The 12,107-nt window shown below is 37.1% G+C and overlaps 1 protein-coding gene across 16 annotated transcripts in view; it reads right to left on the bottom strand.

Moving 5' to 3' along the window:
• The window catches only part of map4k3a (mitogen-activated protein kinase kinase kinase kinase 3a), a 350,582-nt gene that overhangs the window by 111,131 nt on the left and 227,344 nt on the right, over positions 1 to 12,107 (bottom strand). For 13 of the 16 annotated variants that reach the window (XR_011355889.1, XM_069931965.1, XM_069931966.1 and 10 more), the window contains 3 exons: positions 3,924 to 4,002; positions 3,612 to 3,670; positions 2,998 to 3,060 (listed from right to left, as the gene is read on the bottom strand). Coding sequence is in view for 15 of the 16 variants with exons in the window: in XM_069931965.1 (XP_069788066.1) it covers positions 2,998 to 3,060; positions 3,612 to 3,670; positions 3,924 to 4,002 (201 nt within the window). In the remaining variant the exon portion in view is untranslated. The remainder of the gene's footprint in view (positions 1 to 2,997; positions 3,061 to 3,611; positions 3,671 to 3,923; positions 4,003 to 12,107) is intronic. The other 3 variants (XM_069931969.1, XM_069931971.1, XM_069931972.1) reach the window with 1 other exon arrangement.

Genomic DNA, 12,107 nt, shown 5'->3' with positions numbered 1-12,107 from the left:
AAGTACCAGGGCTGCACGGACTCATGGCCTATTACCGTGCTGTATGTCTAAATTTAATTTAAAATGTTATTAATCTTTTCCCGGTAAATAAATATATTTTTAAAAATCACAACCTGTTTAAGTGGGTATCTCCCAACAGGCTGCTATGGATTCATATATGCCCTCCCAGGTATCCTCCAGATGCGCAAAAGTCACAAAGTAGAATTAATTGTTTGAGTCAAGTTTATTGTCATCTGATTGCACAAGTCCAACCTGACAAAATAGCATTCTCCAGTCCTCGGTGCAAAACATGCAGACACGAAAGCAGACATAACATATAATGCATTCAAACAATATATACAGGACAGGTATTTCATCCACACAATAAATTGTTTCATGAATCTGAGAGTTTTGGATGGTTAGTGTGAGCAGTTCCTTTGGTTGTTCAACATTCTTAGTGACTGTGGGAAGAAGCTGTTTCTCAGCACGGTGGTGCTGGCTCTGATATTTCTTCCCTAACAGGAGCAGCTGAAAGATGCTGTGTGCAGAGTGGAAAGGGTCCTCAATGATTTTATATGCCCTCTTCAGACAACAATCTTGGTAGATCAGGTCGATTGGGGGTGGGGGTGGGTGATGGTTCATCACATGCTGTAATTTAGCAATCATGTAGAATAGAAGAATAGTTAATCTTTGTGGATTGACCTGCGATCCAGTTCTCTACATCTAGCCAGGACGCTTTCGATAGAGCTCCTATAGAAGGTTGACATAATGTTGGCCTGTCCTCTTCAGTCTTCTCAGGAAGTGCAGTCACTGTTGCACCTTCCTGACAAGTGCTTAGGAGATGTTAAGTGTCCATGATAGGCCACTAGTTAAGTGAACTCCAAGGAACATGGTGCTCTCCATTTTCACTACTACAGAGTTGTTGATGTGTAGTGGAAGGTGGTCATTCCTGGTCCTCCTGAAGTCCACAATCATTTCCTTCATCTTGTTCACATTGAGACTCAGGTTGTTACTCTTGCACCATTTAATGAGTTTTTCCACCTCTTCTCTGTAGACCGATTCATCATTGTTGCTGACAAGGCAAAATACTGTTTAATATTGATGTAGAAATGCACTGATTTCTATTCATCTCCTCGGGGAGTAGGACTGTTTCATGTCACGTATTCAGTTAAATATTTGCACAATTATTACTTTTCAGGCTAAGTTTTAAAATGTATCTGGTTCAACTTATTTAATGCTCAACATGCTACAAGAAAAAAGGTCTCATCACAGCAAATTTTGCTCCCTGACCAATTTGCAACCCTTGCCATGGGAAATGTCTGAGACTTAACTGGATTTTTCTCAGTGTTGATGTTGTCTTTTGCATCAAGATGGGCTTCCATCTTTGTTCGAATACTGTGATGTTATTTCTTAAATTATATGTTATTTTTTCCAATGGAATACATTTATTCATTTCTATGTACCATTCCTGTATTCTCAGGCTATCTTCTAATTTCCAGGTTGACATAATACATTTTTTTGCTACAGCTAAGGCTATCATAATAAATCTTTTTTGTGCTCCATCCAAATCGAGCCCAAGTTCTTTACTTCTTATATTACTTAGAAGAAAGATCTCTGGATTTTTTGGTATGTTGCTTTTTGTGATTTTATTTAATACCTGGTTTAGATCTTCCCAAAACTTTTCCACTTTCTCACATGCCCAAATTGCATGTACTGTTGTTCCCGTTTCCTTCACAGTATTCGAACAAATTTGGGAACCGTACATGAAACACAACAGAGAAGTCCTACCATGGACCTCCACTGCCTAAAATGACAGAAGGAGAAGATGACGAAATGAACTGACCCAGTATGTAAAAGTAGAAGACACAAATTTCTTGTTTATTTTCATTGTGAGATTACATTGTTTAATGGGTTTAATGTATCATATAGGTTGAACGTTCAGTGAGTGGGGGGGGGGGGAGGAGGGAGGAACGGGAGGGGGGAAAAAGGGGAGAAAATGACACTGTGTATATTCAAGAGGGAAATGTTTGTGTGTATTTTGGTTAGTATGGTTCATAGTGTGAAAAATTTAAAAAAAATTTTTAAAAAAAGATGGGCTTCCATCCACAGGGGAGTTAGGCATGGCTGCCGGCAATCTTGATTATAGAGCTAAATATCTGACATAGCAATCCTAATCCACATCTTTGTTGCCTCAGTATATGGCTAGTCCATCACTTTCCTGGTCAGCCATACCATGTTCTATTCTTAAAAAAACAGTTACCCTTCGTAACTGTGCTCATTTTCTTTTACACCTCATCTAACAAAATCTCAATTTGTACTTTGGTTTTCAAACCTCTCCATGCCCTCAACACTTCTTATGTTTGTAGCAATCTGTAGTCCTCTACCCCCACAATTCTGAACTTGTGCATTTCTGACCATAATCGCCCAGTTACAGCCATTTGTTTCACTGTGTCAGTGACATGGTTTAAGTCATTCATCTGTGCTAATGTTTCATTACATAGCTCAGTCCTATTTGGTTAATAATGCTGCTGGCCACTAGGGAGAATATTAAGCATTAACCCAGGCAAAGGATTAGTTTCACCAAGTTAAAGGCACTACATTGATGGCAACTCTTTCTCCCCAGTGTATAAATTTTTTTAAAAGACAAAAGAAATGTAATTCACAAGCCAGTGAGATTTTACAGTAGACATAATTTGCCCACTATTTTCAAATCTAGTTAGTTTAGTTATTCCTGCTGAATAAAACATAAAACTATACTACAAAGAGATTGCTGCCACGACAGAATGACAGTGTTGAAATTAAATTATAAATAAGCATGGTAATGCAAGTACAAGGATTTCCCAAATGTAAATTCTATGAGGGTTCTAACAGCTTTACAATAGAATTAAGTATTGCAGGATAGCAGTTGAACAGGTTTTATGTGGCCTTGCATGAACCACGAAAGATGAGGTTTAAGAGAGAATGACTAAGATTGGAAACAGAGACACCTGAAAATGATGGAAGAAATGTTAAAAATACCAGATTAGATCTTGCTGTGTAGTAGATCTCCTCTGAACTGTCGAAAAAATCATCACAGTTGGGCTGTTCAGCAGACAAAGACCAGAAAATTTGTTACTTATATGAAGCCCAAAAACCAAGTAAAAGGAAACCATTTTGTATCAGATTTCACTTGTACATAACCATCCAATCACAGAAGCACTGATATTTAAGAACTAAGCTTTTGTATGATTTATATTTGGGGAATGAAGTTGGAAATTTTTAACTCAAGACATATTTGGGTTCTAACTTTGCAGAAATGACACAAAATATTTTGATCATGATTACATACGAATTAGGTAGTGTTTCCTGATTTGTAATTACATATCTGGAAAGGTTCATGTAAGAAGGTTTCATACAAATTGAGCTTCAAATTGCATTTGTGCTACATTTGGAATCTTTAATTTCTATCACCATTTTAAACTTGCAATTAACTATTAATCCTTTATAGATTTCAAAAAGCATAGAGCCGTTTTCATCAGTTAAGGCAATACATTAAAAACATCTAAGTCACATCACATTTGTGAATATGCATAATTTTTCAAAACACCAGTTTAGTTGCTTCAAAGGCATCCAAGCTAGAGCGTGTTACTTACAAGTTCATGATGGGGTTCAGTTTCTTTTCGCATTGGTGGATCAAACTTTATTTGTCCAACTGCAAGTAAATCCACAGTAATATCATCATTCATTACAGAGAAGTGAGAGTGTTCTTCAATGCAAAGATTGAAGAAGTTGAAGAAGCATTAAATTGCAGTCTAAGTACAGAGATTTGGAAAGGTGGGAGAAGCAGCACGAACAAATGGGGGAAAGGGGAGTGGAAAGAAACCAATGAAAAATGACTGAATTTTGAAACACAAAGAATATATCTTTTTTTTCCTGAAACCTCCAATGGGAGAGTTAGAACTTACAGTTAATCTCTGACCGCGTTCTTTCTTCCCTCACATTTCTGCTTGTGGACTGAATTCGATGAGGAACCGATATTGGAGGCTGAAGAAAAAAAAGACACAATTTAAACTATTTTTGTAGCTATTACCAAACCTGCTCCTACAAAGCTTTTCACTAAAAAACAAATAATTTTTTTTTATATAGCATGTTAGTCACAGGGCATATACAAAAAAAGAATTATTAGGCACAACCTAATTTTTTCATTATCTATTTTCCTGAAAAACACATGCAGTTAGTTACAGCAGAAAACAGGCATGCATGGAATTCAGATTCCCAACATCGGGTCATATTCATAATACACATTTAATATCAACCACAAATATGTTGTATATTTACCAAAGAGATGATAAAGGCTTTTCCCATCATCTCTTTAATCTCTCCAATTCTGATTCAAGTCATTTATTTGGGAAGCCATTTCGTAAAAGTAAAACTGGTGTAAAAAACCAACACATTTCCTTATCACTGCTCCCTTTACAGTTAAACCCCCGCAATTCTAATCAGAAATGTGTCTGTACTTTTTAATGAAAATAGAAAGGGATAGATTGCTGAACCTCAACCTTTCTTTTTTTAAAATCATGACAAGTCCTTGAAATACAAAACTATGCTGTAACCCACTGCATTAAAATTGATCATTTTTTTCCGAAAAATCAAGTTTATTCACAATAAATTTACAAAAAAATAAAACTGTTCAGTCTTTTCACATCCTTAGTATCACCTCCATCAATGTACATTGTTACATTCATTCTCTATTTAGCACTATTGCCACCCACTGTGGCACCTGGTCGCTAACCGCTCCCTTCCCACCCTCGAGGAACTTCGCCAGTCTCAGCCCCTCAATGCCCAGTAATGGAGTGCTCTCGCATTGGCTGCGCCTAGCCTCAGTGCATCCCTCAGGACATACTCCTACAGCCTGGAATGTGCCAGCCAGCAGCATTCCCTCACTGACATCTCAGTATGCTGAAGAACCAATAGTTTTGGTATGCCAAAGGGCGTCTTCACCGAGTTGATGATCTTCCAGAGAAATGATAATCAAAAGCAAAAGAGTCTAAATTTCAGCATTATTTAACAACCCTGCATTGACTCTCACAGATTTCACTTCAAACAGAATGCAAAAACCAATCAAAAAGTTTCTGAAAACATAGCTCTAATAAAAACACTATTTACTGGGTGCAATTTCTTTGCCCTTAGTCTTTCTGGCTGTGTCAGAATTTTGTACATTTCAATGAGATCCACTCTCATTTGTCTAAACCTGAATACACGCCCAATTGCTCCTCATAAAACATGAAGAGGCAAAGGGCATAAAGTTGGCAGGGATAATAAAGAGGCAAAAGGCATCAATGGTAAACGTAAGGGAACATAATTAATAAGCAGTATTCTTACCCTTCAATTACATTTTGACCATTAATGCATAACTTTAATCAGAACAAAATATTGGCCACTTTATTATTTTAATACTTCCAGTCTTCTACAAAGTAGAAACACAATTGAATCAAAATGTATTGGGGACTGCACCATACACATCATGAACAGGTTTCACACGAAAAAAAATCTGCAATTGATTTCAATTCATTATAACTCAGTACATAACAGTGCACTTTTTGTTATCTGTCGCACTCTAATTTCTATCAGATTTCCAGCATCTGGAAATATTTTGATTTTCAACATCCCTGTTAAACAACTTTTCAAAGGAAGAACAGAATATTGAACAAGTAAAAGCAATAAGAAGCCACCAAGTCAACGAATACCTCAAAATACAATCAGCAAACATTAACAATACATCTTTAAAAACAGATCGCATGAGGATTAAAACATCGGCTTAATCAATTTCACTGGCTTAATGTCCAACAATTTTTTTATCAAATTAAAAGTAAATTTGATTGCTCAAATATATGGACAGCAATCTAATGTTTCCATACTGGAGGAAGGAATCTTACTTACACAAACTACATGCGGATACAAATACATTAACATTATCGTGTATTTTTCATTAATAATACTTTAAACCTAATTTTAGCAAACATTTGGCACCACAATTTTCTGATAATTATTAAGTAATGCAAAAAGCATGTTCATGTACAATATAAAATGTATGAAAAAGTAGTCAAATATAATGTAAGAGAACATTTAATCAAGCTAGCATTTGGTAAAGCAAAGAATTAGGTTAAACTTCACTGCACAAATGTCTGAATTTGCCTACTGATGTGTATTCATCACAATTATTGCAGGCAATCTGTATGACACTATTCACTATGTTTATTTTGTTAAGCATACAATTGATTCAAGGCATTTCTCAATTTTTTATTATTAATTTTTAAAGAATGAACACGGTAACAGGCCCTTCCTGCCCACAAGCCTAAATACACCAATGAGACAATATTAGCCATATACAAACCCCATAAGTCTTTGGAATGTGGGAAGAAACCAGTGCACCCAGAAGAAACCCACATGGACAAGGAGAAAGTACAAACTGCTGACAGTCAGCGTCAGATTCGAACCTGGGTCACTGACACTGTAAATAGCGTCGCAGTAACCACTACGCTAACTTTTTCATCAGAAGGAACCTATTTCAAAAATGGTAGAACATAATACAGAAATTTGTTTCTTTTCAAAACTCTTTAAAGAGCAACAACTCTGGTAGATTGAAACTTGGAAATTAATCTCTTGTAATGTAAAAAAAAGAAAAATACATACTTGTAAGAGCATTAAAACAGAATAGTCACATTTGTGTGTTCTACTCAATCTTCCAAATTTATTTGGGGGACTGCATTGTAATGAATTTCAGAGAGAGAACAAGCTGACACAACATATTTACTGCTACTGACTGGAGTTAACTTTCCAAGCAAGACTGAATAGTTTGCTGAATTAATTCAGAACCAACTCAAATTATAAATTTTACTTCTCAACTATCTGTATGAACTCTGTACCTTTTACAGTGATTATAAGTGATTAGACTATCCCAGATTCTGTCAGAATAATAATTTTGCAGCACTTAACTTGAACATCGAAGGCAGTAATTTCGACTCAATCAAAAGCACTAAAGTTCAGGAAGTGCCACAGAACCTGTATTAGAATTTCATCAATTGCAATTTAGATTACACAATCATCTTCCAAATTATTAGAAGCCCTCATGAACAGGTAAAACACATGAATAAAATATGAATAATCTAAAACTATTAATAGTTTTACAAGAGAGAAACAATACTGCAAAAAGCAATATTTCACACTGATTGAATAAGTCAATTATTGTGAAGAAATATCGCTACTTGCAGTAAGAATAATTATATTACAACCCTTCTCTACTCAGCTGGTAAGTAGAGAAATACTTTCCCCAAAATGTTTTGTCTATTTTTAAATACTCCATTACTTCTTAGAATGTTTCAACAGCTTTCAAGATAAGATAAAAAGAAAATGGAGCACCAAATACTGTTGTACATTAGGTATTTTTAATACTTCTAAACAACTGTGAAAAATTAAGACATTACAGTGATCTTTAACAAAATGATGTCATAGATAAAAAGATTTTTGTTCTATCCATAATAATGAAGATTAGTCTTGAGATGAAAAAACTGCCAGAATTTTAGTCCATTAGCTGAATCTGGATAAACTCGTATCTGAACTGAATCATTTGATTAAAGCATAAATGTTCCAATACATTAAATTCATTACATATAAATCTTAAAGATCCTAATGAAAGCCTAGCCAATATTAGCCATACACAACATATTTCAAGTGTGCAGTTATATATAATGACTACAAACATTATTTCAAACCTCATGTAAAAATGTTCTGATTAGAATTATTTTAAGTTTGTAAGAAGTGTTGATTGTTTGCAGTTTCTAAACAAAATATTAAATTTGCAGCAACAATGTCAGTGGCAAGCTTTTGCTGATAAGAGTTTTGCTGCAACCAAGCTTGTTAAAAGCATTAGAGTTTTACATCTCTTGTCAGGCCTGGGAGAACTATCAAATGAGTTGATTAGAAGACTTATCTTTTTAAAACAGCTGTATATCTGCAGCAGTAGGCCAGCTGCAGTACATTTTAAATAAGCAAATATACAGCAGAGGTTAATGGAATGCTTTGCTGGATGTCAACAAAGTACCTTATTACGAGCAGCAAAACGTGGGGCTCGTTGTGCAAGAGGAGAAGCAGGAGAAAAGATTCCAAAAAAATTTAGCTGAGTTGGAAGAACAGAAGAAAATCAGAACAATTACAATAAAAGAGGTTGTGAATTAATCTGGGAATAAATTTAATTACATCAAAAATTAGTGGAAAAGCCATTGTACTTTCTTTGCAATTTAAAGTTCAAGCTTACCAAATATAAAATATTAACCACATATAAACCATACAGGAGCATCAGTAGTGACATTTAAATAGAGCAGTTGAATTAGACTACACCATCCCGGTTCTCTGATAAAATATATAATTGCACAAAATCTAGTTTTAAAAAGTCACACAGCTTTTCATTTAATGTATATAAACAGAACATGGGGACTTCAGGTCAGACATCTGTTTTTTAAAGGAGAATAAAATTGCGTGAAGCATTCAATTTTAATGTATTCCAATTTTAAATCTGGAGTTAAGATATTCACATACTACTAAAATCTGAATTTTGCAGTCAGTGGCTCTGGCTGCCCACAAAAGACCCAGTGATTTTTGTGCCAAGAGACTTCCTTTCAGATATCAATCACTGTCAGGAATCAGTTCAAATGGAACACCTGGCATCAAAACGGTGGAAAAGTCCATCACTAAATTCAAACCAAGTAAGCACAAACACAATTTTAACCAACTTTTTAAAGGATTTTGGACTACACACAAGATCAAAGTAGAAGCTGAAAAAGTAATTATTTTAAAATTGTTTATATTTTGAAATATTTAGATGGAGGGATTACAATACCTATGTACATTAATTTTCTTCAGGGGCAGAATTTAATCTTAGGAATGTAATCTGGAGCAGCAGTGAGCTGTTTTGCCCTTTAAACCTTTGCCACTGCTCATCAATTTCAAGGCTGATCTCTCATCTTAGTTCCATTTTCCTGTATTAACCCTATATCGAGAAATATACCCATCTCCATTTTGAATTAACTAATTGAGCCTTCACCAGAGAAATTTCTCCTCATCTCAGTCCTAAATGGCCTGCTTCTGATTCTCAGACCACAAGCGCTGGTTCTGCACTCATCTATTATGGGATCACCCTCCCTGCCTCCGAAATTTCAAAAAGATCATGAAATCACCTCTTATTGTTCTAAATCCAAAGAGTACAGGATTTGTCTACTCAACCACTCCTCAAAACCCATCAACCCAGGGTGCAATCTGATCAATCTTCATTATATTCCCTCTATGATAATGATGTCATTTTATTTGTGGAAAAAAAGAGTCAGGAGACCTAAACAGATACATCACTTTGGATGCTATTGGGAGAGATGGCTCATCAAGGGAAGGAAGCAGTAGCCAAGATTAATGGCACTGTGGATTGCCTCTCTCTGCACAGGAGAACCAGAAAAAGAGGTGCAGAGCTAAAGTGGTAGGGGATACCATGGTAAGGGGAAGAGACAAGAGCTCTTGTGGGTACAAATGGGACTCCAGAATAATATGTTGCCTCCTGGTTGCAAGGGTCACGGATGTCACAGAGCAGCTGCAGGGCATTCTGAAAGAGGAGGCCAAATAGCTAGCAAATGTGGTTCATATAAGTAAAAGTGGTGTAAGTAAAAAGTGGGATGAGGGCCTACAAGCAGAATTTAGGAACCTGGGAGATAAATGAAAATGTTGGACTTCAAAGGTAGTAAGCACATGCGTGTCAGAGAATGAATAGTAGAATAGTTTGGAATAAGTATGCGGCTTGAGCAATGATGCTGGAGGGAGAGTTTCATATTCTGAGGCATTGGAACTGGTTCAGAGGGGGTGGGACAGTTCAAACAATCTACACCTGGCCAGGACAACGAAGCTTTAAACTAAAGTGGCAGGAGGATAGGAATTCCTGCAGAAAGGCATAGGAAGCAGTGCAAAAACCAAAGTTAGAAAAGAGAAAATTTAAAGGCGCACAGAAAAACCAAATGCAAAAAAACACTAAGATTACAAGATTCTAAAAAGACAATGAGTGTAAGGGCACTTTATCTGACTGCCCACAGGATTTGAAACAAGATCGATGAACCAGTAGCACAATCAGTACAAGGGAGTATGACATAGGCTGTAACAGAAATGTACTTATAGTGAGGAGATGAATGTAGATTAAATATCCAAGGGTATCAGGTAATACAAAAGGATAGGTAAAGGAGGTGATAACAAAAGATGTAAGAGCAAAATTATAAAATCATCAGGGAAGAGATTAGTAAAGAGAAAAGATCACTGGTGGGAGTTGTCGAAAAGCCACAAAATAATATTACAAGCAATAAACCCAGAAATATCTGATGTGAAAAAGAATGGATCAGCAGTTATCATGGGGGATTTAACTTGCATATGGATTGGGGGCAATCCAATTGACCGAGGCAATCTTGTGAAGGAGTTCATAGAATGCATCCATGATAGCTTTGTTGAATAGCATGTTCGTGAACCTGCAAGGAAGCATTCTACCTTACATCTCATTTTGTGCAACAAATCCAGTAAGATGCATGATTTTGTAATTAGGGATCCTTGAAAAATGATTACAGTTTTCATACAAATGGAGGGTGCAATTGTTATATCTGAAACCAGTGTATTATGCCTAAACGAGGAAGACTGCAATGGGATGAGGGAAGAGGTGGCTAACATAGGCTCTAAGATGGACAGTTGAGAACAGTGAAATGCTTACTGAGATTATTCACACTGCTTAACATAAGTATATTCCACTTAAAAATAAGGACAGTAAGGTTAGGGAAAGACAGTTTTGGATAACTAAGAGAATAAAGGAGGGCATCAGATTAAAAGTTTATGCATATAAAGTCACCAAGAGCCACAAATGGAAGATTGGGAAAACAAAAAAACATTAATTAAGCAGGTAGCGGAAGAAATGGTAAATTATGAAAGTAAATGAGAACAAAATATAAACAAGAAACAGAAGAAATATCTAAATAGATATACAGAATGTCATGGATAAGTCACCTTGATGTGAAATTCAAGATTCCAGCAGGATGGCAGAGGGTGCTCCAGCACTTCCAGGAGAAGGGGAACGTGGATCCACAAGGTACAGCCACTCTTAACCCTTCTGGCTAACAAGTTCATGCCCCACGAATACACCAGTTAACCCGGGCTCAGCCTCTCACCTACTGTGAGCTGATCAACTAAATCCTTGAGGAACTGTATCAAGAAAGAAGAGGAAAGAAGAGAATGAAAACTGAGAGGACAGTTGCAGTGGAAGAGATTCTCTGCTGTGAGCTGGCATGCTGACGAAAGGGAGGAGCCATGCAGTAAGCCCACCTCCACCAGTCTCATGGGGATGTCTGTGGCACCAAAAGCCTCGGGAGCACAAAGAATCTGGAACACTGTCAGGATGGCAGTGAGAGACCTGAGTGAAGGCTCTCCATTTAACTGGGACTTCTTTGTCGGGAAGATGTTAATGGACTGCTGCAAATTTGAGGTAAAGGACATCTTTCAGGATGTCGCAGTTAAGTCACTTTGACGTGACCTTAAAGGCCTTGGCTGGATGGCAGAGGATGTACCAGCACTTCCAGGTGAAAGGGAATGTAGCTCCACTCAAAGTACAGCCACTCTTCACCTTCATAGGCCATTTCGTTGAGGGGACAGGGGCCTGCATGGATGTGAAAGACACATTTAGAATATGGACCCACAAACGCCAAGTGAAGGTGAAGAAGAGAGAGGACAGCAAAAGGGCCATCACTGCCACCCCCCGCCCCCCCTCAGTTCACCATTGGAGGGAACTGTGGGTACTTAAGTCTATGCTGGACAGCACAGGTTGGGCAAGACTGCAACAAGCGAATGCATGTTGCGGCGCAATGCAATTCAGTCATCTGTAAGAACTCAAGCAGAAAGGTCATCAGACCAGGAACGCACAGAGATTTGTATTGCAACTTGTGGCAAGTAGGCCACGTCTGCAGAACCTGCCAAAACATGTAACCACCTTCATATAGGCAACAAGAGGAAAATTACCTAACAACACCCCCCCCCCCCCACCTTGAATGCAACAGAGACTCTGATAGAGATCAAGAATACCTCCA

The sequence above is a fragment of the Narcine bancroftii genome, chromosome 4, assembly GCF_036971445.1.
Source record: "Narcine bancroftii isolate sNarBan1 chromosome 4, sNarBan1.hap1, whole genome shotgun sequence".
NCBI classification, from domain to species: Eukaryota; Metazoa; Chordata; class Chondrichthyes; order Torpediniformes; family Narcinidae; genus Narcine; species Narcine bancroftii.
The sequence above is the reverse complement of the archived record's forward strand: the minus strand, read 5'-3'. Positions and strand labels throughout refer to the sequence as shown.